Source organism: Perognathus longimembris, chromosome 6, assembly GCF_023159225.1.
Source record: "Perognathus longimembris pacificus isolate PPM17 chromosome 6, ASM2315922v1, whole genome shotgun sequence".
Taxonomy (NCBI): Eukaryota; Metazoa; Chordata; class Mammalia; order Rodentia; family Heteromyidae; genus Perognathus; species Perognathus longimembris.
In genome coordinates, this window is record NC_063166.1 from 24,602,104 (window position 1) to 24,626,818 (window position 24,715).

Genomic DNA, 24,715 nt, shown 5'->3' on the forward strand with positions numbered 1-24,715 from the left:
AAACGCTCTTCACAGTGTTACCTGCTTGCCTGCTGCTTGTATATGCACTGTGAAATGGACAGTGGAGACCTAGTAAGCCAATGACAATCCAGCTTCACACGATGACTTGCAGTGTTAGAAATCATCAGGAGAGGCCTTAAAATACGTGGAGAAGGTGCTCAATTGCTGTGCCATGTGGTGGCTGCCACCGTGAGTCATCGAGCCAACCCCAAGGACTCCATGTGTATAAAATACCATCTGCGAGCTGGGTGCTGAATGGCTCATACCTATAATCCTGGCTACTCAAGGGGCTGGGATCTGAGGCTCGAGGTTCGAAGCCAGCCCAGGCAGGGCTATCAAAAAGGCAGAAGTGAACTATGGCTCAAGTGGTAGAGCCCAGTCTTGAGAAAAATAATAAAGCTGAGGGACAATGCTCTGGCCTTGAATTTAAGCCCCAGGACTGGCACATGCATGCGCGCACACACACACACACAGCAGCTGAACAGAAAACCAAGTGAGCTCTAGCTGCATCACATCTGCTGTTCTGCCCCATCCTGAGCCTCCCCCCACCCACAGTAACGATCCACAGGGGCCTGCATGGTGGTCACGTGGATAAGATAGGCACACAGGTAAGAGCACAGATTTTAGGTATGGCTCAGTGGAATGGCATCAGACTACTAAGCTCAAAGCCCTGAGTTCTAAACTCAGTATTACCAAAAGAAAAAAAAATTAAAACACTGATATCAGCTGGAGGCCAGTGACTCACATTTATAATCCTAGCTAGTCAGGAGGCCAAGAACATCTAGAGGACTAAAGTTCACTAGATCCCATCTCCAAAAGAACCTGCAAAATGCCAGGCAAAGGGTGTGGCTCAAGTGGTAGAGCACCAGCCACGCACTAAGCAAGTGCAAGGCCCTGAGTTCAAGCCCTATTAATGGCAAAAAAAAAAAAAAAAAGAACCCACACGATCAAGAAGACAGATTTTGCCTCAACCGGCATTCCTTCACTCTTTAATGCCATGTGATGGCTGGTGCCCATGCTGCCATCCTTCTGAGAGGTTCTGCCAGACAGAGTGCTGCTCCTCACCTCCTTCCGGCCCTCCCCTCCCATTGGGCCTGCCCTCACTAGTTTCTATCCAGAGGCTGGCGGCATCTGGTGCCCAGCATGCTCCCTCTTGCTCCTCCTGCTGGGTGGGGCGGGCCCACCCCTGGCTTGATGCCACAGGTGCCTCTGAGGCCAACCTCAGACTCTGCCTCACCCCCACGTCCTCCATTGGAAGCTCCCATAACCTAGGGGCTTTTGGTGTCCAAGTCTCCAACCCATATGCCCAGTAGGTTTATTCCTCAACATGTCCCAAGTGCCTTGAAACCAATGTGAACCTGCAGTGCTACCCCCTCCCCGCCCCCCCACCCCAGTTCAAACCTAGTGCTTGCCAAGACTTGCTCAATCCCCTGCTTAAACATCTGCTGGGACTGTAGATGGCTATGAAGCGCTGCTGTCCACAGTGTAGTGGGGGGGGGCACTGTCGCCCCCCCACCCACATCACCTCACTTCTTACCTCTTCCACTGCCTCCCCCAGGGAAGTCCCTTTCATGCTTCTCAAAGACCTGGCACTCTCCTGCTCAGTCCTCTTCCATAGCTCCCCCCAGCCTTGAGTTCTGGTCCACACTGTGAGGCAGCTATCTCCACACTGACTGAGGTATTTCTCAATCCCCACTTCCCCTCCACCTGCCACACTGTCATTTATCCCAGAAAAATCTTTCCTGATTCCCCAAATCTGAGCTGCATGGTCTCCTACAGATAGGACTATATCCCCTAGCTCCCAAATTCCTATTCATAACCCTATCTTTTGTGCCTTAGAATGTGACATTCTTTGGCCGGGGGTGGGGGGGCGCAGAGAGGGCTAATAGCATTGTTGCAGATGGAATTAGTTAAGCCAAAGTGTTCTGAAATAGAATGACTCCCATACACTGGGACCAGAGTCAGACAGGTGCACAAGGACCATGCCATGCCTACATGGACTTGAGCTGCCATGGGCTCTGGACCCAGCAGAGAGTGGGGCAGTGGCCAGCACAGCTCCTGTGCCCCTGCCATTGCCTGCCCCAGGATTTCCAGCCTCTGACTTGGCATTCAGCCTGGGAACTTTGTTAGGACAATCCCAGCAACCCTCCTTGGGCTACCTGGGACCCCAGAGCTGGCTGTAAGACCCCATCAGATGATCCTCCCCTGGTACAGTCACCAATCCCTGGGCCACCCTCACGGCAGAACGCATGAGTGGCAGAGCTGGTCTCTGCAGGCTGTCAGGGTGATCGCACTGTGCCTCTATCCCACCCCAGCCCCCAGACTCACAGAGATGATGTGGCCCTTCAGGCCATGGGCAGAGTCTGCACACTCGATCACGGCGCTCAGCTGCGGGTAGCCCACCCCAGTCTTGGTGCGAGTGGTGCACACCGAACCTAGCAGAGGAAGAGATGGTTACACACAGTGGACTGGGACACAACACAAGGCCCATCATGTTCTTGTGTTTCCCCTCTAGGGATGAGGTGATCTTCCCAGGGCCCTATGGGGACCTTCACCACACCAACCTGGCCACATGTGCCTTTGGTTCTCAAACGCCCGCTCACCGTCACTGCCCACTGCCCCCTGTGGCATCAGTTACTTTCTTCCTTCCTCACTCTCCCATGTTCCCCAGTTTCCGGAATCCACAGCCTGCTGTGGCTTCTTCAACTCCAGGAGATTCTCCAACCTCCCAGCCTCGCCTGTGGAAAAGCCAACCCCACCTCTAGGGCTGTGGCCAAGATAAAATGGCCAGAATGGCATGGTCCCTGGCAAGCCTACAGCAAGCTGTGAGGGGGAGCCAGCACAAGGGAATTGCTTATTCTCTTTTACTCAACTTCATCCCCACAGTCATTCAACCATTTTTCCTCCCTGATCCACAGTCCACCTTACACCTAGCCCTCTCTGCCTCAGGTCTCCACTTGGTGAGATCCTGCTTTTCAATATATGCAGCAGCACCTCGGTGCCTTCCTGACATAGCACCTTCCTTCCCTGCCAAGCCTTATTCCAACTGTATTCTCCCAGTTAAGTCTAGGGGAGTACAAGTATCTTCATCAAGTGTTTCCCATCCCCTAGAAAGAGACAGCCCCATGTTTTACTCAAATTAACTGGATCAAGCTCTACTTGCAGCCCTCCTCCTCTCTCACCAGCTCATCTCAACCTGCTGCATAGCAGACATCATTCCCTTCTTCCTTCCTTCCTCCCTCCCTCTTCCTTTTTACTTTCCTTCCTTCCCTGCCTCCCTCTCCCTCTCCCTCCAACACTCCCCTCTGTAATAAGCCCCCTTTATCCAGCCACTCCTTTCTCATCTTTCAGGCTGCATCTTAAATGTCACAGCCCCCAGGGAAGTCGATGTCACAGTGTTTCTTTCAAGAAGAAGTATTTAAGCAATTGTTCCTGTAATGCTGTGAGGATCTGTTTTCTCAGCTGGATGGTAAGCTTATGGACATTCACTACCCATTTACACAATGCCAAGAACAGAGCCTCCAACACATAAAGGTCACTATAAATAGTACTGAGAGAACACGTTTACTCAAGAATGAGTGAGTCACCCGGTCCAGTGGCCATTGCTCTGCCACTCCCTCAGCTCCTCCTGGGGTCCTGTGATGTCCACTGTGGGATGCTCTGGGCCAGAGCTGCCGTCACTCTTGCCCAGAATTGATTAGTAATGGCCTCAAGTGAGGGCAGTGTGAGAACCACTCAACAACTGAGCAGCTGAAAATCTCCTACGTGCTGAAAGCTCAGGTGCTTCACCAGGCCCCAAGGCTGTTCTTTAATATTCCTTGCATACAGCCTACTCCTCAGCTCAGTCACAACCCAATGAGGTCCTCTGCCTCCAGCAGCATTCCCACGGTCCCCTTGCCTTGTCTATGGCCTGCTTCCTTCTCTGGCTAGTGTATTTGTGTGGGAGATATTTGTTAACCCTTTTTGTTGTTTTGATGGGGGACAATATGGAGGTTATCACTCCCAGCCTCCCACTTGCTAGGTAGGTGCTCTACCATGGACTCATGCCTCCAGCATGAACAACATCTTGCTGGTGAGGAGTCCGTGGTGATAACTGCCCAAGTTATGGGTCAAGGGCAGATGTGTGGCATCACAGTCAGGATTGCTCTGCTATCACTTGGGGTGGGTGCGGGGGTGGTGATGGGAATCTGATTTTTTTTCTCACAACTCAGTATTGTGCTCAGGGCTTGGCCCACTGACTGCCCTTCCCCCAGGGGATCTTCTCAAAATTCTTAAACCCAGTCTCCAGCTCCATGCTACTTCCCTACCCAAAACCCCAGGTGACAGGTGCCTGAATTCTTAGAAGCAGTTGAGGCAGAAGACTTAATAGGTTTCTGGACCTGCCAGACCTGTGTCATAGACTCAGGAGACTCTTTAAACCTTCATCTCCCTGTAACCCCACACCCTAACCATGAGACTACTTAATTAAGCCCCTCTACCCCCGCTACCATTATGCCAGGCTTCCTCAGCTCACCATGGCATCCCTCTTCAACTCTCCATTAGACTTGATCTGGTCTGCTGGGATCATTTTCTGCTCTTTCTTTAGTCTAATACCCTTGTGATTCAGTTTCCCAATAGATGGTACAGAAAATGACTGTTTCCTAATGGGGGTGGGGGGGTAGTCCTTCAAAGACTCACATGAATTCTAGTGACTGGTGGTATGCTCACTGATTCTTCAACTCTCCCCTTCCTCTCAGGAAGAGGTATATGGATCATTAGCAAAACCTGAAATGTGCATTCATTAATATTAACCTTGGACCCAGGACATTCTAACCAGGCCAACCAGCTCAGTGCTATCTCAGGAGTTCTGTCCAGAAGCTCCATGTTGTTTTCCAGGAGAAATGCACTTGATGGTGCAGGTACATCCCTCAGGAGTTCCCCTTCTGGCCATCTCTAGTCTTCCCTAGCCCCTGCTGTGCTCTCCTGGGCCTTACCTGGCCCGACTCCCACTTTGATGATATCAGCACCAGAAAGGATGAGTTCTTCCACCATCTCTCCCGTCACCACATTCCCTGCCTGAGACAGAAAGAACACAGCTTGTGATCCTGAATGCAACTTCACATCTCAAAACCAGGATGTGTGTGTCCCAGAAGAGGGACAAAACAGACAGACAGACAGACAGACAGACAGACACAGACACAGACACAGACACACACACACACACACACACACACACACACACACACACACACACACACACACACACACATTGAACTCAATTCCTTATCACTGGAAAGAAATGCTTCCAAGGACTAGATCATCTCTCTGCTGAGCCAAATGTCTGTCTCTGGGTCTGGGCTTTCCAGCCAGGTATGGAAGAGCAGGTGATTCCTTATGAATCTCCTGCCATTGGCACCTGCTCCATCTACAAAATACAAAGCTTTGGACCTAACGATAGACCCACAAGCCAGAAAGTAAGAGATCAACCCACCAGATCCATGCATCTGGGCTGCAAATAGAGGTGTCTGGAACACAAAAAGAACCCTTTTTATTACAACACTCTGTCCTGTGGGTTCTTCAACTCGTACAGAATACTTGGCAAGATGCCCTACATGGAGAATTCTAGGGGTGTAATTCCTTAGAAAAGCTCACAGTCCAACAAAATGAATACCAGGAAACAGGTTCTCGGAAGGTGAAGGGTGGAGCCAAGGGGAGGGGGATAGATAAACACAGGGAGGAAATAGGGGGGTTGGGGAAGATGGGAAGAATGATGAAAGTGGTGATATTAATCCAAATGTGTTCATTAACTTTTTTGTTGGATAGGAATTCTTTTGTACAACTACTTAAAGATAATAAAATTCAAATTAAAAAAAAAAAGAAATGCCCTGGGTTTTCATAACCCTGAGAAGTCATTGTTTGCAAAAGTACATCCCTATCATTCTATACTCTCTCTGAAACCCCCGGTGTCCTCTCACTGAGCTGAGTCCCTGATAACATGGTTTGGGTTTGCTTTTGTTTTTGTCAGTCATGGGCCTTGAACTCAGGACCTGGGAACTGTCCCTGAGCTTTTGAACTCAAAGCTAGTGCTCTACTACTTTGAGCCACAGCTCCACTTCTGGTTTTCTTGTGGCTAATTTGAAATAAGAGTCTCACAGACTTTCCTGCCCAGGCTGGCTCTGAACCGACTTGAGCTTCCTAGAGGGGTTGTAAGAGAGTGATGAGGTAGGTCCAGAACTACTTAAGCTGACAATGGAGAAGGACAGCCCAGCAAGAGGGCTGTCTCAAGTATTCCCCTAAATTCAAAAGAAAATTTGGAATGTCTTCAATAACATGAAGGCAAAAAAAAAAAAAGCCCACATTAAAAATTAAATACTTGCAAACATATAAACACACACATACAACACACATTCATACAATCAACAAATAACCAGGTAAAGAAAAATATATGCTATTATGACAAAGGGCTCCAACATTCACTACAAGAGGTTGGGAAGTAGCTCTGCCTATAATCCTAGCTATTCGGGATCAAAGTTCAAAGCCAGACTAGGCAGACAAAGCCACAAGTCTCTTACAGCCAATTAACCAGGAGAAAGCAGGAAGTAGAGGTGTGGCCCACATTGTACAACACCAGCCTTTAGCAAAACAGCTAAGTAAAAGCACATGGCTTGAGTTCAAGCCCCAGTACTGGCACTACAAACACACACACACACACACGAGCGAATCCACAAGCAAACTACTGACACCTCACAGGATAATTTCCAAAAGATATAAACAATAAGAGAAAAGTGATTTAGGAAAACAGGGCATATGTCCAGCCTCAATAATGAGCAAAATTAACCAACCAATGCTGGCCTGCTTGTCACTTAACAAATGATCAGGAATTATAAACAATAAACACAGAACAACAAAACATCAGATAGACTCTTGCTGCTGGTAGAATGTCTATTTGACTAGTTTTGTCCAAGTTTTCCTGGAAGGCAATTTGTTTTCATAAAAGAAATGCAAAAAATGCATATGTTTTGATTCACTAATTCTAAGATGCTCTCCCAAAGAGATCATAAATAAGGACATAGATTTACAAAGATATATCATGTCTAACTGTGTAAAACTTCATATATGTTCCCCAAATAGGAATGGTCCAACAATTAATGATCCGTCCATTTGACTGGGGGGAATTGAGGGTATGACTGGGGAAAGAAGCCAGGGCTTCATGCTTGCTGGACAAGTGCCACACCTCCAGCTTCAAGTGATGTTCGAAAGAGTGATTAACAGCATAGCAAACTGCCTGACTGCTTTCAGTGTAATGCTGAAATAAATTGTTAAGACTTCATATTTTGTTTAAAATGTATGAGTATATAAAAATAATATACTCAAAATGCTAACAAATTAGGTGAAGGGCTTACCTCACTTATATGGAGTTCTTTCAAACTTTTCTAGATCTCACAGTAGTAAGTGCATACTTTTATAACTAAATATTAAGTCTTAAATTTGGGTTTTCATTTGGCATTCTTTTGGGGTTTTGCTTATTTGTTTGCTCCTTTGTTTAACAATACTGGGGAATTGAATCCTGGGCCTCACTTGCTAAATAAAGGCAATAGCACTTGAGCCACACTTCAGGCCCTCTTGTTTCTGAGATAGACTCTTCCTAACTTTGCCTGGGCTGGCCTCAAATCTCAGAATCCTCTGCTTCCTGACCTGATGGGATTATAGGCATATAGCACCATGCCCAGCACAAGAAACAACCTGAATTCTGTACCTGAGAAAGAGCTTAGCTGAGCCATGAGAAGCAAGAGTTCCTCCTCATTGGTTGACTTTCTTTTTTAATTATCTGTAAGTAGTTCTACAAAAAAGTACCATTTAACAAAGCATCTTGATCAGTGTCACTGCCTGCAACATTCTCACCCTCCTTTGGCCCACCTCTTCCCTTTTAATTTTGTGGTATACACAATGAGTTCTTGACTGTGTTCTCTGCTTCTTCCCACATTCATTCCTCTACCCTTCTCCCCTTGGCCCAAACCCTTTCTTGCATGCACCCATTTCCTGGTGCTGATTTTCTTGGGCTTTGATCTAGTCTTTCTAAAACATAATACTATCTGAGATCTCCATAGAGTCTATTATGCTTCAGTTAATTCATTTGTAACCACTTTATACCACCCAACATTGATTACTTGTAGATTTATAGGTACATTCTATCTACCACAAATGAAGGAAACTGAAACATTGGTTTCACTGGGACTGGCTTACTTCACTAACATAATTTTCCAAGTCTTTCCATTTCCTTATGAATGGTACAATATTCTAATAAATGCATTAAATTCCATTATGTTTATGTACTACATTTTCTTGATTCATTTGTACACTAAGGGGCATCTGAGTCAATTCACATCTTGGCTACAATAAACAATGCTGCAATGAACATGGTGGTGTTGGTGGCTTTACTGTAACCTGGTTTATCTGTCTTTTTTTTAAACAAGAAAAAAGTCAGAAACCAAACTTAAAACACTTTCGTTTCTCCCATGGATTCTTCTTGCTCTAATCTGCTACTGCCCTTCTTTAGGTAAAATATCTCAAATCTGCTCATAAAAGATGAAACAGGTGAGGAGAAGGCTTGCCCAGTTCAGCCACTCAGGAGCTCCCAGGATACTGTCTTTTCCCTACCCTCAGCTACCTGCACAGTGAGCATGTGGTCACTGGCACTATATGGAAACACTCAGGACTATAAAATGGAGAGAATGGAAAGGCTCCACTGGCAAGAACTAAAGTTGGAAAGCAAGATGGCCAAATTCAGAGAAAAGAGGACAAGAGCAGAAATGAGACTAGGGCAATGTACAATCAGGCTTTTGTGATATTTCAGGCCTTTCACAGTTTGCGTGGCATGGAAGAGCTGGGCTGATATGATCAATTGGGAACAAAGGCTACTTTATCTTTCAAGACGTCCCATGTGGGTAGTTATGGGCATGTGAGAATATGCAAAACAGAATGAGCAGACATCTTCATTCCCTGAGTGCCTAGGACAAGATGGGAACCTCAAGCTCTCGCTGAGGACCAAAGGCTGGCAGGTGAAGGTTCCAGGTAGGCACCACCACTTCTCCAGTGTTGTGTTTCAGATCTGCTTGGTCCCCAAGGCAGTGATGTTTGGATCTGTGGCCTAACAGAGGTGACTGGATCCTGAGGTCTTCTAACTTCACAGGGTACTAGACAGCTTGGAGGATGGTCCAGGAGTGTGCTTGCTCTACCACACAATCTCTACCATGGTGCTCAGCCCCACTACAGGCCCAGAAACAAGAGCCCAAAGACCCTGGACTGAAACCTCAGAATAAATCTTTCCTCCTATAAGCTGACTTGTCTCGGGTATCCAGGGAAGCTAAGCACCATGTAGGCTTCTTCCCACTCTAGGTGGCTATTATTACATCTCCATGTCAAGAGAAAAAACATTATAAAAAATGAGGTTGTTCTATGCTAAGAGTTTGTGTGTTCCCAAAAGCCAGGTATTAAAATCCTTCCCCTTCCCCTACACTAATTGTTTAGGTTGAAAGGGAGATGATTAGATTAGGGGGAGGAACCCCTCTGTATAGTGTCAGTACCCTAAAAAAAAATATGGCTCAAAAGCCAGACGATACCTATAATCCTAGCTACTCAGGAAGGTGAGATTTCAAGATCATGGTTCAAAACCAGCAGGGGCAAAAAAGCTCATAAGACTCTTCTTTCCAATTAACCTCCAAACAGCCAGAAGTAGAAGTGGGACTCAAGTGGTAGAGTGCCAGTCCTAGGCAAAAAAAAGCTAAGGGACAGTGCCCAAGCCATGAATTCAAGTCCCAGGACTGACATACACAAGGATACATGCACATATGAACACAGGAACACACACACACAAAATACACATATACAAATATAGGTCAAGCAGGAGCCTTCCTCACCCCTTCCACCATTTAAGGACACAGGAAAAAGCAGCCAACATTGAACTAGGAAGTAATTCTCACCAAACACCTAGCTGGCCCTTGAACTTGGACTTCTAGCTCCTCAAACTGTAAGAAATAAATGTCTCATATTTATCAGCTCAGTTCATGCTACCTTGGGATAGATAATAACTCCACCAGACCAAAGCTGTTTGGCCTCATTTTTTCCAGCTTTACTTTAGGCCCCGTTATCTACTCTAAGCAAAGTGCATAAGAACCCAGGATGGAATGGGGCCCTCCTTTTCCTGAGTGGTTATGAGCAAGTCACTTCAACCTGAGGCTTAGCTTGTCCTGCTATAAAATGGAGACCAGCATACCCACATGTGGTCATCATAAGGGTTCTATAGAAAGCTCTACCAAACCTTAGCCCGGTGCCTGGCTCTCAGTGACTCCCAAGAAATGTCAATCCTTCCTCTTATAAATACTTTCCAGATATAGCTTTTCCCACCCACCAACACATCTAATTTTGAGTTTTTTGTGTATTTTTGGTCAAATTCACTGAACAGTTCCAACTATTTTTAAGTGTACCACTCAAGGGCAGCAAGTACCTTCATATAGTTAGTTGTACAACCATCACCATTATCCATTTCTAGAAGTTTTCCATGATTCAAACATATTATTTATCCATTCACCCATGTTTCTCTGGCTCTTACTGGGGCCCTCTGCCAAGAGAAAACATTCCACAGGATGGAAACAGCAGGGGATCAGTCGGGAAGCCGGAAATGGGGCTGGATTTGACCCAAAGACAGCCACTGCCAACCAGTCCCAGCATAATGTGACAGAGCATCCACTCCAATACCCCTCCTTAGCCCAGGGACCATGTGGCTTCTTAAGGCAAACATGGATTCCCTGGCTGCAATCACAGCACCTACACGTCATTTATCACATGGCTGGGTGTCACATGAACCTCTGAGGCCCCTCCTACCTTTCAGAATCAGTATCTTCTTTGAAAGTTACCAGACAAGGAAGGACCTTAGGACTTAAGAATCCTTTTCTGCCAGAAATGTTCTTAAAGATGGGTGTTCTTGGATCATGCCTATAATCTTAGCTATTTAGGAGGCTGAAATCTGAGGATCATGGTTTAAAGCCAGCTGGGGCAGGAAAGTCCATGAGCTTCTTATCTCCAATGAACTACCAGAAAACCACCAGAAGTAGAGCTGTGGCTCAAAGTGGTAGAGCGCTAGCCTTGAGCAAAAGAGCTCAGGGACAGTACCCAGGCTCTGAGTTCAAGACCCATGACTGACCAAAAAAGAAAGTTCTTGAAAAATCCTTGCATCCCCTCAGTCCCTCCCTTGTATACCTCTCCCCATCTATGGCAAGGCTGGCCTTAGATGAATGGTAAGAAAACACAGTAATGATGATAGATACTCCCTGGCTTTTGGCACAGAGCCCCCTACAACTGCCCACCTCTGCCAGGCACTTTGGGAGCATGCCTTGCCATTAAAGTGGTCTATAATGACCATACTAACCAATCAGCATTCAGACTGTATCCTTCAGCTCTCAACACTGGATAGATGTGAATTCAGCCCCACAATATCCCCACAATGCCTCCAAGTGCCATGAGAAAAAGTACATTTACAAAAGTCCCAAGAACTCAGGGCAGAAATGCACTAGAGGCTTCTAAGTGAACCACACATTTCAGGGGTCAGTGCAGGCTAAGAATGGCCTAGGAATAAACATCTACCTTGCCAAATTCTCCTGTTCATTGCTGGGGAAACCAACAAGAGCAGGAAACGCCTCCCTGGAGGTGCTGGGGAGGCCCAGGCTACTGGAGGAACTCTGTGTCCAACAACCCTCAGCTCTGCACTGGCACCAGCACCTTCCCCCTGTCCTGCTTGACCTCCCTCCTTCCTGAACCATCCTGTCTCCCTCCTCCCCCCCTCCCCCCCAAGGGTGGGTCAACCAGCCCTGTTGGCTCTGTGGCAGGCAGCTTAGCACACCCCACTCTACAGCAGAGCCAGCTCTTTGAAAGTGAGCAGCAGAGGCTGGGGGGGGGGGTGGGTAAGGGAAGCAGTATTCGCCCACTCGTTAAAAACAGCCCCCCACTTTACCCCCATCTCTTCTTCTTCTCTGGCTTAGTTCACAGAGCACATACCCTCCCATGGAGCTTAAGACTTGACAGGCAAGGCTGGGACAATTGCACTGGTTACAAGATAGCATCCCAAGTGAACCTCACAATAATTCTTCAGCCTCCGCCCCACCCCCAATCCCCACTGCCCTGTGACAACCTCTTTTTCACAAGTGGTGAAAGCATGGGAGTCTACAAAGTAAGGAGCCATCGCAACAGCATTCGCAACATTCTAGTCTTGAAACCTAACCCCCATGCAATGGTTGCCTAGCAGGTACAAGACCCTGAGTTCAGAATGAACGAACACACACACACACACACACACACACACACACACACACACACAGCGGCCCACTGGAGATGGGATTAGTGACTTTTGTAAGAGACTTGAGAGGGCATGCTGTGTCTTTTGGCCATGTTGAGGGCACAGCAGGGCAATGTCAGTTATTAAAGAACCACATCCAGAACTCGACTCTGCCTACACCTCAGCCTTAGACTTTTTCAGTCTCAGGAAGTATGAACAATAAACACCAGTTTATGGTATTTTGATAGCTGCCTGCCAGGACTTCAAGAGGTACCACGTGAGTAGTTTTAACAACCCCGAAAGGAGCAGATTGTAGGATGTGAGACATGACAGCAGGTCAACTGCAGGCACAGAGAATACTATACAGCTGACAAAAACAGCTACAATGAATCACAAATAAGCCATCAAACAAAAGCAGAAGTAATGGGGCTGGGGATATAGCCTAGTGGCAAAAGCGCTTGCCTCGTATACATGAAGCCCTGGGTTCGATTCCCCAGCACCACATATACAGAAAATGGCCAGAAGTGGCGCTGTGGCTCAAGTGGCAGAGTGCTAGCCTTGAGTGAAAAGAAGCCAGGGACAGTGCTCAGGCCCTGAGTCCAAGGCCCAGGACTGGCAAAAAAAAAAAAAAAAGCAGAAGTAAAAGATACACAGGACCACAACTTGCCTAAGGGCAAAAAAAAAAAAAAAAAAAAAAGCAAAGTTAAGCAGTGCCATCTAAGAACACATAAATACATAGTGAAACCAGATGTGTATGAAAGATTACTCTGGGCATTTGGGTGCTTCCAGATGTAGGAGCATTCAAGGGGTGCTTATTTCATGACTACTTATTAATGCACTGTTCTCCATGCTTGTCATGTTTTACAATCACATGATGACTAAAATAGAACCAAGAAACTGTGTGATTGCTGAGTTTGAGTCCTTCGTAGTGATTTCTGATCATAACTAGCCAACCGACCTTCCACCATGCCCATAAATGAGAAGAGCAGCTTCCTACACTGAACAGCAGTTGCTTGCAATTCCAAATGAGAGCTGAACATAGCCCTGTGGGTCTGATCCCATCACTGCCCCAGGCAGCCTAGGCCTGTCTTCCATCTCCTAAACTAGCAAGGGATAAAAAGGATGCCTCCTGGGCCATAAGTGCTTGTTGAGCATTCTATATCCTCAGCACAAGGTTAGAGAAGTTGCCTGTAATACCAAGGGCTATGTATGGGCCATGAGGTCCCAGCCAAACCTTCAGCTCTTCTGGAAGTCTGGCTTTCTGTCAGACAGAACCCCACAGGCAGAGAGAACACCTCCTCCCAGCCTCCTCACAGTGCTGAAAGGTGAAGAGAAAGGACATTCAAAGCTTAAAGAAGGTGAGGGCTGGATGACACGTGCAGTGGTCAACCTGTAAACCAGGGTGATTCAGACAAAACTACAATCTAGAACTTTCTAAAAAGCCAGCTTTAGGTATCTCCATTTCCTTCTGCTGCAAAGTCACTCTTCCAGGAAATCAAAAATACACTCTTAACTAGTGCTAAAAACTGAGGGAGGGGCAACGAACACACACGAACACACACACACACACACACACACACACACACACACGAGCCAACACCCCAACAACCAATCTGCCATCATCTGTCAACTTTTATGAAACTTTCCTGCTTCAGATTTCAACTCTTTGAGCTGAATTTTCCACTATCTGGTTAGAGTGTCACATGTTAATCAGAAACCCTGGTGGTTTCAATTTGAAAAAAAAACATTCTTTGTTAAGTGGTAACAAAGACACCCCTCCTTTTTTATTTTTTTACAAACTTGGAGCCAACACTCCAGGACAGTAAGCAGGGTTTTTATTTTTTACAGAGGGAGGCTAGCTTTCAGATTTCCACAGTGTTGCCTATTTTTTCCCTAGTGATCCCCAACTAGCGTTTTAAAACTGGTCCTACAAACAATGACAAGGAAAAATAGGTGCCCCTCCCAATGCTCTGAACCTCTCTGCTTCCTTCCTCATCTTGAGGGTATTTAGTGGTACCTACCATGATGGTGTGCTCAGGAAACTTGGCCCGGACCAGCTTGACAAATTCCACAAAATGTTCTGAATACCCATTGGCCACATCCAGGCAAATGAACTTCACCTGGGGGATGGCGTCCAGGATGCTGCTCATCTTTTCCAGATCATTCTGCCCACTTCCTGAGCTCACTGCTACATGCTGTATCAAAATGAATGAGGACAGGTGTGAAGGTGTATATATGGTCAGTACCTACTCTGAACAAAATGGCAACCCTCTGAGGTTTACCTTGAGCAAATGCAAGGAACCTGCTCAAAGCCAGGTGACCACAGAGGGAGAGGAAACTTACTCCCTAAACCATCTAAACTCTGATCTGTTCTCTTTTCCATCCTTGAATCACAAACATCCTTAAGCCTGGACCCCAGTGACAAAATCTTTCAGTGAATGCACTCTTAAACTTTCAGAAAACCTTGTCCCCCAATCTCTATTTCATCTTCTCAAGATTCTGGTGTGGAGCTTTGAATCATGTAGCTACTTATCTTTGCAGAGAAACTTGGAGGGCAACTGGGAAAAACAGAGACGTTTCCAGACAGTATAAAGGGATGCTGGCCACTTTGAAACTGGGATCTTACCTCCAGCACTACCTCATTTATGGAGCAGCAACTACAGGTCAGATACAAGATCTTTTTTGGGGGGTGGAGAGGGGCATACTGGCCCTGGGCTTGAACTCAGGGCCCAAGCACTGTCCCTTAGCTTTTATTCACTCAATGCAAGCACTCTAGCCCTTGAGCCACAGCTCTATCTCTGGTGTTTTGGTGGTTAACTGGAGATAAGACTCTCACAGACTTTCTTATTCAGGCTGGCTTTAAACCATAATCCTTAGATCTCAGCCCTTTGAGTAGCTAGGATGCCAGCCACAGTACCCAGCACCCAAGAAAATTTTCTAGTCACAAATGATGTGAAGACAAAGTTGCAACTCTGACTCCAGAGACCTTCCGCCAGCCTGGGGTCAGAACCACCTGCTTATACCACAGGGAAATTCATGGGAGTTTGTATGATCATTTTTGCTTTTTGTCTGAGACTGGAACTTAAACTCAGTACCTGGTGCTTTTGCTCACTGGCTTGTGCTCTCTCTCCCAGCTGAGCCATGCCCCCAGTCCTGTTATCATTTTTAAATTGCTTCTTTATTTGGACAAACCTTGAGATATAATGACATGCAATTTATCTACAGGGCAGTATCAATGGTTTTGAACATACTCAGAGTTTATAATCCTCATACCACAATTAATATTTTATAACATTTCCCTAATTTTCAAAAGAAAACTCTCACACTACTTTTGCTACCTCTTTCTTTCCCTTCAGCCCCGAGGAACCACTTCATTTTACATCTCCACAGATTTTGACTAATCTGGACAACTTAAATCAATGAAATCATAGATTTGGCCTTTCCTCTCTGGCTTTTTCCCTTAGCAAAATGTTCTCACACTTCATCCATGTTGCAGTATGAGTCAGTACTTTATTCCTTTATATGCTGAATAATATTCCATTAAACAAGTTATATTTGTCAGCTGATGGACACATTTTGTTTTTTCTACCTTTGGGCTATTATGAATCATACAGCTATGAATAATCACGAACCAGATTTTGGGCATATACTTGTCTGCAGTTCTACTGGATCTGTATCTACAAATACATTACTGGGTCTTATGATCATTCTGAGGTTTCACATTTTGTGGAATGGCAGCCTCGTTTCCATAGCAGCTATACCATTTTACCTTCCCACCTTCTATGCATGAACCCTCCAATTTCCCTACCTCTCTCAAACACTTACCAGTCGTTTTGGCCCTGGCCATCCTAACAGCCAAATTATGAACTCAAAAACAACTTGCTAGCATTAGATCTTCTTTCTTTCATTCTTTCTTTTCTTCCTTTCCTTTCCTTTCCCTACTTTCCTTTTTTCCTTCCTTCCTTCCTCCTCCCTTCCTTCACTCCTTTCATCCTTCCTTCCCTCCCTCACTCCCTCCCTCTTTCCTTCCCTCCTTGAGATAGGGTTTTATCCTACCACCAAGGCTGGCCTGAAACTTATCATTAATCCTCCTGCCTCAGCCTCCTGAGTGGTGGAATTACAGATGGGTGCTGCAATGGCCTGTATTAGATGTTTTTTCTACAGCAAGAAGACATATTCAGGCTGGATCCACCCTAAAACACTTGGCAGAAAACACAAGTCTTCCTCCAAGCTCTCATGATGTAACACTTCACCTTCCAGAGAGAGACAGGTATTGCAGGGGGACATAAAATGGAGCCCTTTCCTCAGCACTTACTGGAAATGCCAGGGCTAGAGATCCCCTGCCTGTTCTGTGTCTGCTACTTCAGATGCTCTTGGAAAGCTGGGTGTGTTCTCCTCCCACTGTAGCCCCTGTTATTGCAAACCAGGCTGTGGTCTTACCTGCAGGCATTCAGGGTGATTGGCAGCAAACTGCTTCCAGTCATCCAGGGTGTAATGCTTATGGACTGCAGTAAACAGAGAGTGCTAGGAAACAGAAGAGTATGGTTAGACAGAAACCAAGGGAGCCCCTTGCCCTCCACCAGCTGCAGGTGGTGAGACAAGAAGATAAAAGCACCTGGCTGGCCCCCTGCCATTCATGTGTCATTGGCTGGGAATAGGAGGCCAAAACACACAAAGATGTTAACTAGGAAAATCACAAAACTGTTTCCCGTTCTAATCTGATTGGACAATACAGCCTCAGGTCCAGGATCATCCAGAGGCAAAGGAGGGCTAAAAAGGTTCTCAGGGCCCATCCCACACAAGTTAAGCCAAGAGCATCATGATGGCCCAAAAGAAAGCCAAGCAGGTTCTGGGCCCAGAAGGATCATCCTAAGACAAACTTCTGCTTAAGCAACCCCAAAGGACCTTGCCTTTGTCTGGAACCATTTTTCTTGTCTTTATAACCTAAAGACTTCTTGCTACAAGCTGCAACCATCAGGCAGTTGGGGTTCTTTAAGGTGGAAGTAACATAAATTGTACCCATAAATCTCTCACTACTAATCTAGCCTTTACCTCCGCTGTGTGCCAATGTGTTACACATATTATTTCATTTAAATCTCAGAGCAACTGTGACTGGTGTTAACAGCTACCTGGACAGGAATGGAGCTTAAGAAATTTAGCAACTGCTGGACTAGAAAGGGGCAAAGATGAGAATCAGACTCAACTGACAATAGAGAGTTCATCTCCTTCGGATATAGCAAGGCTTCCCTCCCGACTCCTGAGTGCCTATTTCCTCCCACAATGTCTCACTCCAATTCTACAGCTTCATTAACTTGTATGGACCCCTGTGGATCCTAGAAATAGAAAGTGATGGCACTCACACATGTTTGTTAGCCGTGTCAGCTACCAGCACGTACTATCTCATTCCTGGAAAACCTTTCTCATGAAAATGGGGGGTGGAAAGGTGGACACAGTAAGTTCTAGATTTTTCTTCCCATGTACTAACAACCTGATATGTTCATTAACAATTTGTTTACCACTGCTTTAGTCAGCTTTCTGTACTATAACAAAATACTGAGCTAATTCACTTATAACAAGGAAATGTTTATTCTCACAATATTGGAAGTTCCAGTCCATGATCGATCCAGCCCCATGCTGGGGTGAGGCAGCATACCCTGGGGGAAGTGTGCAGCAGAGCAAAGCCACTCCCTCCCTCAGGAGCCAGGGACTCAAAGAGAGCCAGGAGACAAGAGTTCCCACCCTTCCCTCTAGGGGCAAGCCTCCAATGACCCAATTCCTGCCATGCTCCACACCTCAAGGCTCTACCACCTTCCAAAAGAACTGCCCTGGTGCCTTCACACATGAACCTCTGGAGGACACTTCGCCACCCACAGCATAGACTACTATATAATCCACCAGCAGTAGTGATTAATTTATTAGCTTTTGATCCAAGGCTCACTGGGACTTAGAGCCAAAAGATAACACCACTGATCGAATAGTCAGGTAAAGTACTCTCTACCCCAATTTTTGAGCCCCCAATTTGAGAATCTTTTCCTTCTAAATCTGATCAGGGCTAAGTCCCAACACTTCCTGTGCTTGGACTTGCTGCCCACAGTGAAAAGCTCTTTCAACTAACTGATTTGCCTTGCACTAAGTGGCAGCAGTTATAGAAATAAACACAGCCTCCAGACCTACCGGAAGCCCCTAGATCTTCCTATCTAACATGTGCAAGACACTTGGTACTGTGGGAGTCAAAGGGTCTCTGCCTACAAGGGGGCTGTCTTCATTTTTCCCAAGGCTAAAACTAGCTTTATAAGCAAAGAGATTAGAAGTTAACCAAAATAACAGTAACTGGAGAGGTAAATCCCTTTGATTCTGATGTCAGTTTAGGCTAGAGTCTTGTCTCTCTATTTGGCTGATGACTCCCTGGGAGCAGGTAACCCTCTCTGCCTCAGTTCCTCATCTATAAAAGCAACCTACCTGATGGTGTTAAAACCCTACTTAGACACACGGCTATAGCTCAAGGCTACAAGTACAGAGCATCTCTCTCTCTCTCTCTCTCTCTCTCTCTCTCTCTCTCTTATCTTTCTTTGTGATACTAGGATTCGAACTCAAGAACGTGTGCTTGCTAGGCAGGTGCTCTACTTCTGAGCCACACCTCCAGCCTTGCAGCCTGAATTTAAAAGGCAAAGTCATTGTTCTATAGCACGGCACTCCTTGTTTCATATTTCTTCTATAAACTCTCTTTTCCAACCGCGGTACTGGCATTGTGAAGGCACTTTCCTAGCCCAAATCTGGGAAGAGAATCCAGAACCCACCCATCGCGAGTGAAGAGAATAAGACAAAATGTGTCCCTAGCAACAACAATCAGACTCAGGGCAGAGAACAACCCCAAGTTTCTGAACAAGGCCAGGATGGATACTGGACAAAACCCATTCATACTGCAAACAGAAAAGATAGAAACATTTTTAAAAAGAGAGAAGAGCCCACATCTCACCTGTGACATGACAACTGCCATCTCAAAGGTCCCCACCGTGTCCATGTTGGCCACGATGATAGGAATTCCCGAGTAGGTCTGCTTTGAGTTGCGAAATGTAAATGTACGCTCAAGATCCACCTGTTGGCAAAAATAAAAACAAATGAGTTTCCTCTCTCTGTGATGACAGGTACAGAATTCCAGTGCTCAGGGCAGCAGGAAGAACACATTGCTTGCCTCTCCTGTCTCACTGCCTTCTATTGTCAGCCTGATTCCTGCTGACTCTCAAGGCATATGCAATGCTTTCCCTACTTTCCAACCCTGGGAAGGACCATTTGCTTTCCAGAAAAATCCACACCACTCTTCCTAGCCAACAGTGACCCTGAAGCTGGCAGAATCACTGCCATCTCTTCCCTTTCACCTAGACCCACACGCGGGATTCACCCTGCAGTCAGCCCCAAACCCATCACCCCTGTGCCTTCCAACCTCCACAGCTGTTCTGTAATTCTGAGCATCTTTCAAAGAGCTGAGGAACTGCCCTGTGACCATATGTTCACACCTAGAAACACTTGTTCCTTTGACTGGCAAACAGTTGAGGGGAGGGCCTCTAGTTCTCCAGGAACTCTTACTCCAGGGAACTTATGACTATCAGGTGTCAAGATTCCAAAAACGCTAGCCTAGTCGGTGGGCTTAGCAGAAACTGTGTGCCAGGGCCAGGCACTCAAACAGCCAGCTGATGCCAAGTTACTTCTATAACCCTGGGCAGGTCCTGGATTGATCTGATCACAGACAGGCTTCACTTCTGGATGTGTTTGGCCAATGGAGGAGAGATGCATGAGAAACCAGAGAAAGTCAGGCCTAGGACTCTCCCTTCCAGCCCCTTCTGCCCCAGGCAGTCTTCAAAGCAGCTTGTATCCTTCAGATCTTGGTGATCCTAGTGGGACCAGTCCTTCTGGCAAGAGGATTCCTGCTCTTGCTAATCTCTGAGGCACCTGAATATCTCTCTGAGTGCCTCTGTGTGCTTAGTACTTCATGGAAAAGGGAAGCTCTGAGGATAAGCTCTTCTCTTCATTTCTAGTAATTTCTATAAGACAGATTCTTGGGATTGGGACCGCAGCTCGGTGGTAGATTGTATTCTTTCCATGCATGAGGTCCTGGGTTCAATCCCCAGTGCCCACCTCACCCAATAATGACAGAAGGCAGATTCTGCACAGTATTTAATGTATTCAATTGCCTGCTTGGAATATGCTGCTTGATTCATTTCCTTGTCTGGACACAGGCACATACAGACCACAATAGAAGTGCTGGCCCCAGGTGAAATACAGGCACCTGGAAAATGATCAAGACCTAACCGATGGCTTCCTAAACTACCAATCATAAACATTTCATACTCATGTCTATCTAGAGCCTTGTCTTCTTTTTCATTTGATTCAACTTGCACCAATTTGATACAACATGCACCAAGTCAGAGAGTATTGAGGCAACATCAGACTTCAGCACTGTCATTCCCCCACCTAGGGTGTGCTGGCTGAGCCAGCAGTCAGCAAAAGGAGATGAGTGGCTCTTATGGCATGATATGTGAAAGCCCGTTCTGCTGACATTCTGCAAGAGAGCTCTGGAGTCTATTAGTTGCAACCTTCTGTGCTGCTAATGGCCTGCTCACATTTTGGCTCACAGGCTTAAGACAATCAGAATTCCTTGAATCTAAAACTCTGCTTATTCTCCTCCAAGATTCACAAGGAGAGGGCTGCTAGAGTCTATACCTAGCTGAGATCAAATGGTTTTTCCTTGGCACCCTAAGCCCTATCAGCAGTCCCCGCCCCCTCCCCAAAAAAGCATCCTTGATGATGAACACTTTTTTTTTTCTAGTAACTTCCATAAGACAGATTTTTGGGGGGGCTGATAGGATAGCTCAGTAGTAGAGCACCTATTTAACATGCAGAATCCCCAGTGCTCACTCATCCTCTTTGATATCTAATTCTATGAATGAGAAATGAAATTATCTCCCCCCACCTTATCTACTCAGACAGACAGACAGACAGACAGACACACACACACACACACACACACACACATCCAAAGAGACCATTTGTCTACTGGGAGATAAATATTCCAGCCTCCCAGGAACACAACTTGGCACTTAATCTGCCACAGCTGGTCAGTGTGGCTAATATATCACCTTAATTCCTACTCTAATAAGGCTCATTGGTGAGAGGCAGAAAGGAGCAAACTTCCCTCCCTCGCTGCAGCACTTCCAGCACACCTTCCAACATCTTGGTATCACAAAAGTATACACCTGGGATGAAAGGCATGGCTCCAGGTGCAGACACAAGGCCCTGAGTTCAAACTCTGCTGTCAAACACTTAAACTCAAACACTCAAACACACACACACACACACACACACACACATCAGATTTCTAAATTACTCAATGTTACAAGCTCATAAACTACCATATAAAATGTTCTCTACTTTCCTCCTATCTGAACAAAAACAGTGTAATTCACCAATAGGTCAGAGCTTGGTGGCAGGGGAAGCCAGCCCTGGCCCCAATCACAGTTCCTTTCCCTCCCCCCTAAATGCTTAGGTTGTGAACACAGATAATCCAGCTTGCACATGAAGCTCCATGCACACCCACATGCATGTCCACAGACAGCTGCCACTTGACCCTATCTGGAGTGGGAGGGCTGGCCCCTCTCACTGCAGCCAGCCTGGGGAAAACATGTCGTCTGGGGGGAAACACACATGGAAAAGTGGTTTGTGAGAGCCCTAGACCCAACCTGGAGCTGGGCATTGGTGGCTCACAGCTGTAAAACTAGCTACCTGCAAACCTGAGATCATGACTGGAGGCCAGCCTATGTAGAAAAGTTCACCCCTTTCCAACCAAGAGATAGGCACAATGACACATGCCTGTTACCCCAGTTATGATGGGAAGCCTGCAAATAGGTAGATTGTGGTTCATGTGCATGCCCACGCAGGAAGTGAGGCCCTATCTCAAACACAGACAGCAGAAGACAGGGCTAAGTGTGATCAGAGGTAAGAGGGTCTACCTAGCAAGCACTAAGCCCTGAATTCAAATCCTGACACCCTCCTAAAATAAAGGCACTTGAGGAAGGATACCCATGATCCCAAACACTCATATCATACAAAGAGAAGGAATGGTGTAGCCCACAAACCATCACTGAAGAGGAGTGGGGCTCAGGCAGGAGCCTTTTTTCTAGATCTATGGATGGCAGGGAGTACAGCAATTCTTTCATCATCTAGATTGGCCATTACCTGCCTCACCTGTATGAATATGTACAATTCCTTCCCTCTGCAATCTTAGTGTTCCAACAAGTATGGAATGTGTCAGCAACTGGCCAAGATGCAATTTTAAATCTTGGCCACCAGTCTTTCTCAAAGCTGTGCCCTGTGGGCCCCAACCCAGCCTACTGGGTGTTCATTTAACCCCTAGAAGCTTCTGTCATTTCTCAGACTCCTGAAAAAAATTCACATACAGCTTGTCATCACCAGCTACAAATTGCACCCAAAAGGAAAAGGCAACACAGGTCAGGAACATGCTATGAACAGCAGGGGCACTGGGGGTGACTCCTAAAAACATGTTCAGGCCACACCAGGTTTCATCAATCAAAACCTTTATGTTGGAGACAATATGTATATTTTAGAGTATCTCCCTAAGTCATTCTGATGTGCCTGTAACTCAAACTCAAGAAGAAAAGGTTACAGAGGCTGTCAAACTCAGAGAAAAACTGAACAGAGCCAAACTGGGCCTCCCCAAAGCAATGTTGGAAGTCCTAACCTACAGGTCCAGTGTGACCTTATTTGGAAATAAGGACACCACAGGCGACCAAGTGAAGAGAAGAGGTTATATTGGCCCTAGTCCAATATGATTGATGTTCTTACAAAAAGGGAAATACTTAAGACACACAGCAGGAGGACGCCTTGCAGAGACAGGCATCTAGAAGCCAAAGATAACATGTTCTCCCTCACAGCTCTCAGAAGAAACCAATGCTGAGCCCAGTGGCCCACTCTGTAATACCAGTCACTGAATGCAGGGATCAGAAAGAGGAAAGTTCCAGGCCAGCCCCAGCAAAAAGTTAATGATACATTCTCAGTAGACAAAATTGGGCATGGGCTGGGGATATGGCCTAGTGGCAAGAGTGCTTGCCTTGTGTATATGAAGCCCTGGGTTCCATTCCCCAGCACCACATATATAGAAAATGGCCAGAAGTGGCACTGTGGCTCTAGTGGCAGAGTGCTAGCCTTGAACAAAAAAAAAAAAAAAAAAGAAGAAGCCAGGGACAGTGCTCAGGCCCTGAGTCCAAGCCCCAGAACTGGCAAACAACAACAACAACAACAAAAAACCTGGGTATGGTAGAGCACACTTGTAACCCCAGATCTTGAGGTGGCAGAGGTAGGACTGTGGTCTAGAGCTGGCCCTGGGCACCAACACTAGACTCTTAACTGAAAAAAAAAAAAAGGCTGGGACTATGGCTCAATTGTCTAACAAGCATGAGGCTCTGAACTCAAAATCCCAGTACCAAAAAACAAAACAAACAAACAAACAAAAAAAAAAAACACTCAGAAACCCAGAGGGAGGAGTCCTTCAAACATTTTGAACTAATCCACTTCTAGCCGCCAGAGCCAGGAGACCATGTTTTGCTGGTTTAGCCACCAAGTTTGTTGGGGCAGCCCCAAGACATTAATGCAAAAGTTAAAGATAATAAAATAATTAGTACAACTCTCCTCCTTTCCCCCAGACAGATAATCTCTACTCTCTGACATACTGTCACTCCCCTGCAGCTACCATCAAGATAGTAACAGCCAGGTCAGGTCTCTTCTTACTGTGGAGCCATTATTAGAATCAAGGCTGGCTATGTCTTCCTGTCTCTGCACAAGTGGTGATTTTCTTCAGTGAACTCTAATATTCACCTTTCAAAATTAGAGTTTGCAGTTTAAAAAAACCAGAATTCTTACTGGCTTAAGGACTGGAAGAGGATGTTAAAAGGCAGGCATGGTCACCCGTAAGAAAACCCAGGAGTTAAATGATGATGTTAAGCTCCCTTGTGTATCAGATATGAAAAAGTGTCCAATCTCCATCAACAAATGTCTCCTCCTCTGGAACCATGTTCTAAATGGTCCCCACATAGGCTTGGGCCCCTTGGGTCTTTTGATCTAGGAGCTAGACACTTGAGAGCTGATGGTCTTGCCTGAAGCGAGTCTTGCCTGTACTCTCAGCCTCTGGATGCTGACTCCAATTCACTGTCTAAGAGCCTTGTGCAAATGGCCCAGCAGGAAGATGAAAGCTCAGAGTGGGAGTCACTGTCCCTCTCTGCATTTCCTGCCAACCACCTGATGACCCATCACAGAACCTGGGTCTGAGCAAAGCAGTCAAGTCATAACTCCCTTCTCAGCCAGCCCCTGCTCCCTCATGTGCCTTCTCTATTCTGGATC

General features: G+C 46.2%; 1 protein-coding gene across 1 annotated transcript in view; it reads right to left on the minus strand.

Moving 5' to 3' along the window:
* Positions 1-24,715, minus strand: part of Gmpr (guanosine monophosphate reductase) — a 35,129-nt gene that overhangs the window by 8,326 nt on the left and 2,088 nt on the right. Inside the window, exons 2-6 of the mRNA XM_048348435.1 lie at positions 19,284-19,403; positions 16,748-16,831; positions 14,329-14,502; positions 4,974-5,055; positions 2,329-2,435 (exon numbers count right to left, since the gene is read on the minus strand). Coding sequence (XP_048204392.1) covers positions 2,329-2,435; positions 4,974-5,055; positions 14,329-14,502; positions 16,748-16,831; positions 19,284-19,403 — 567 coding nt within the window. The remainder of the gene's footprint in view (positions 1-2,328; positions 2,436-4,973; positions 5,056-14,328; positions 14,503-16,747; positions 16,832-19,283; positions 19,404-24,715) is intronic.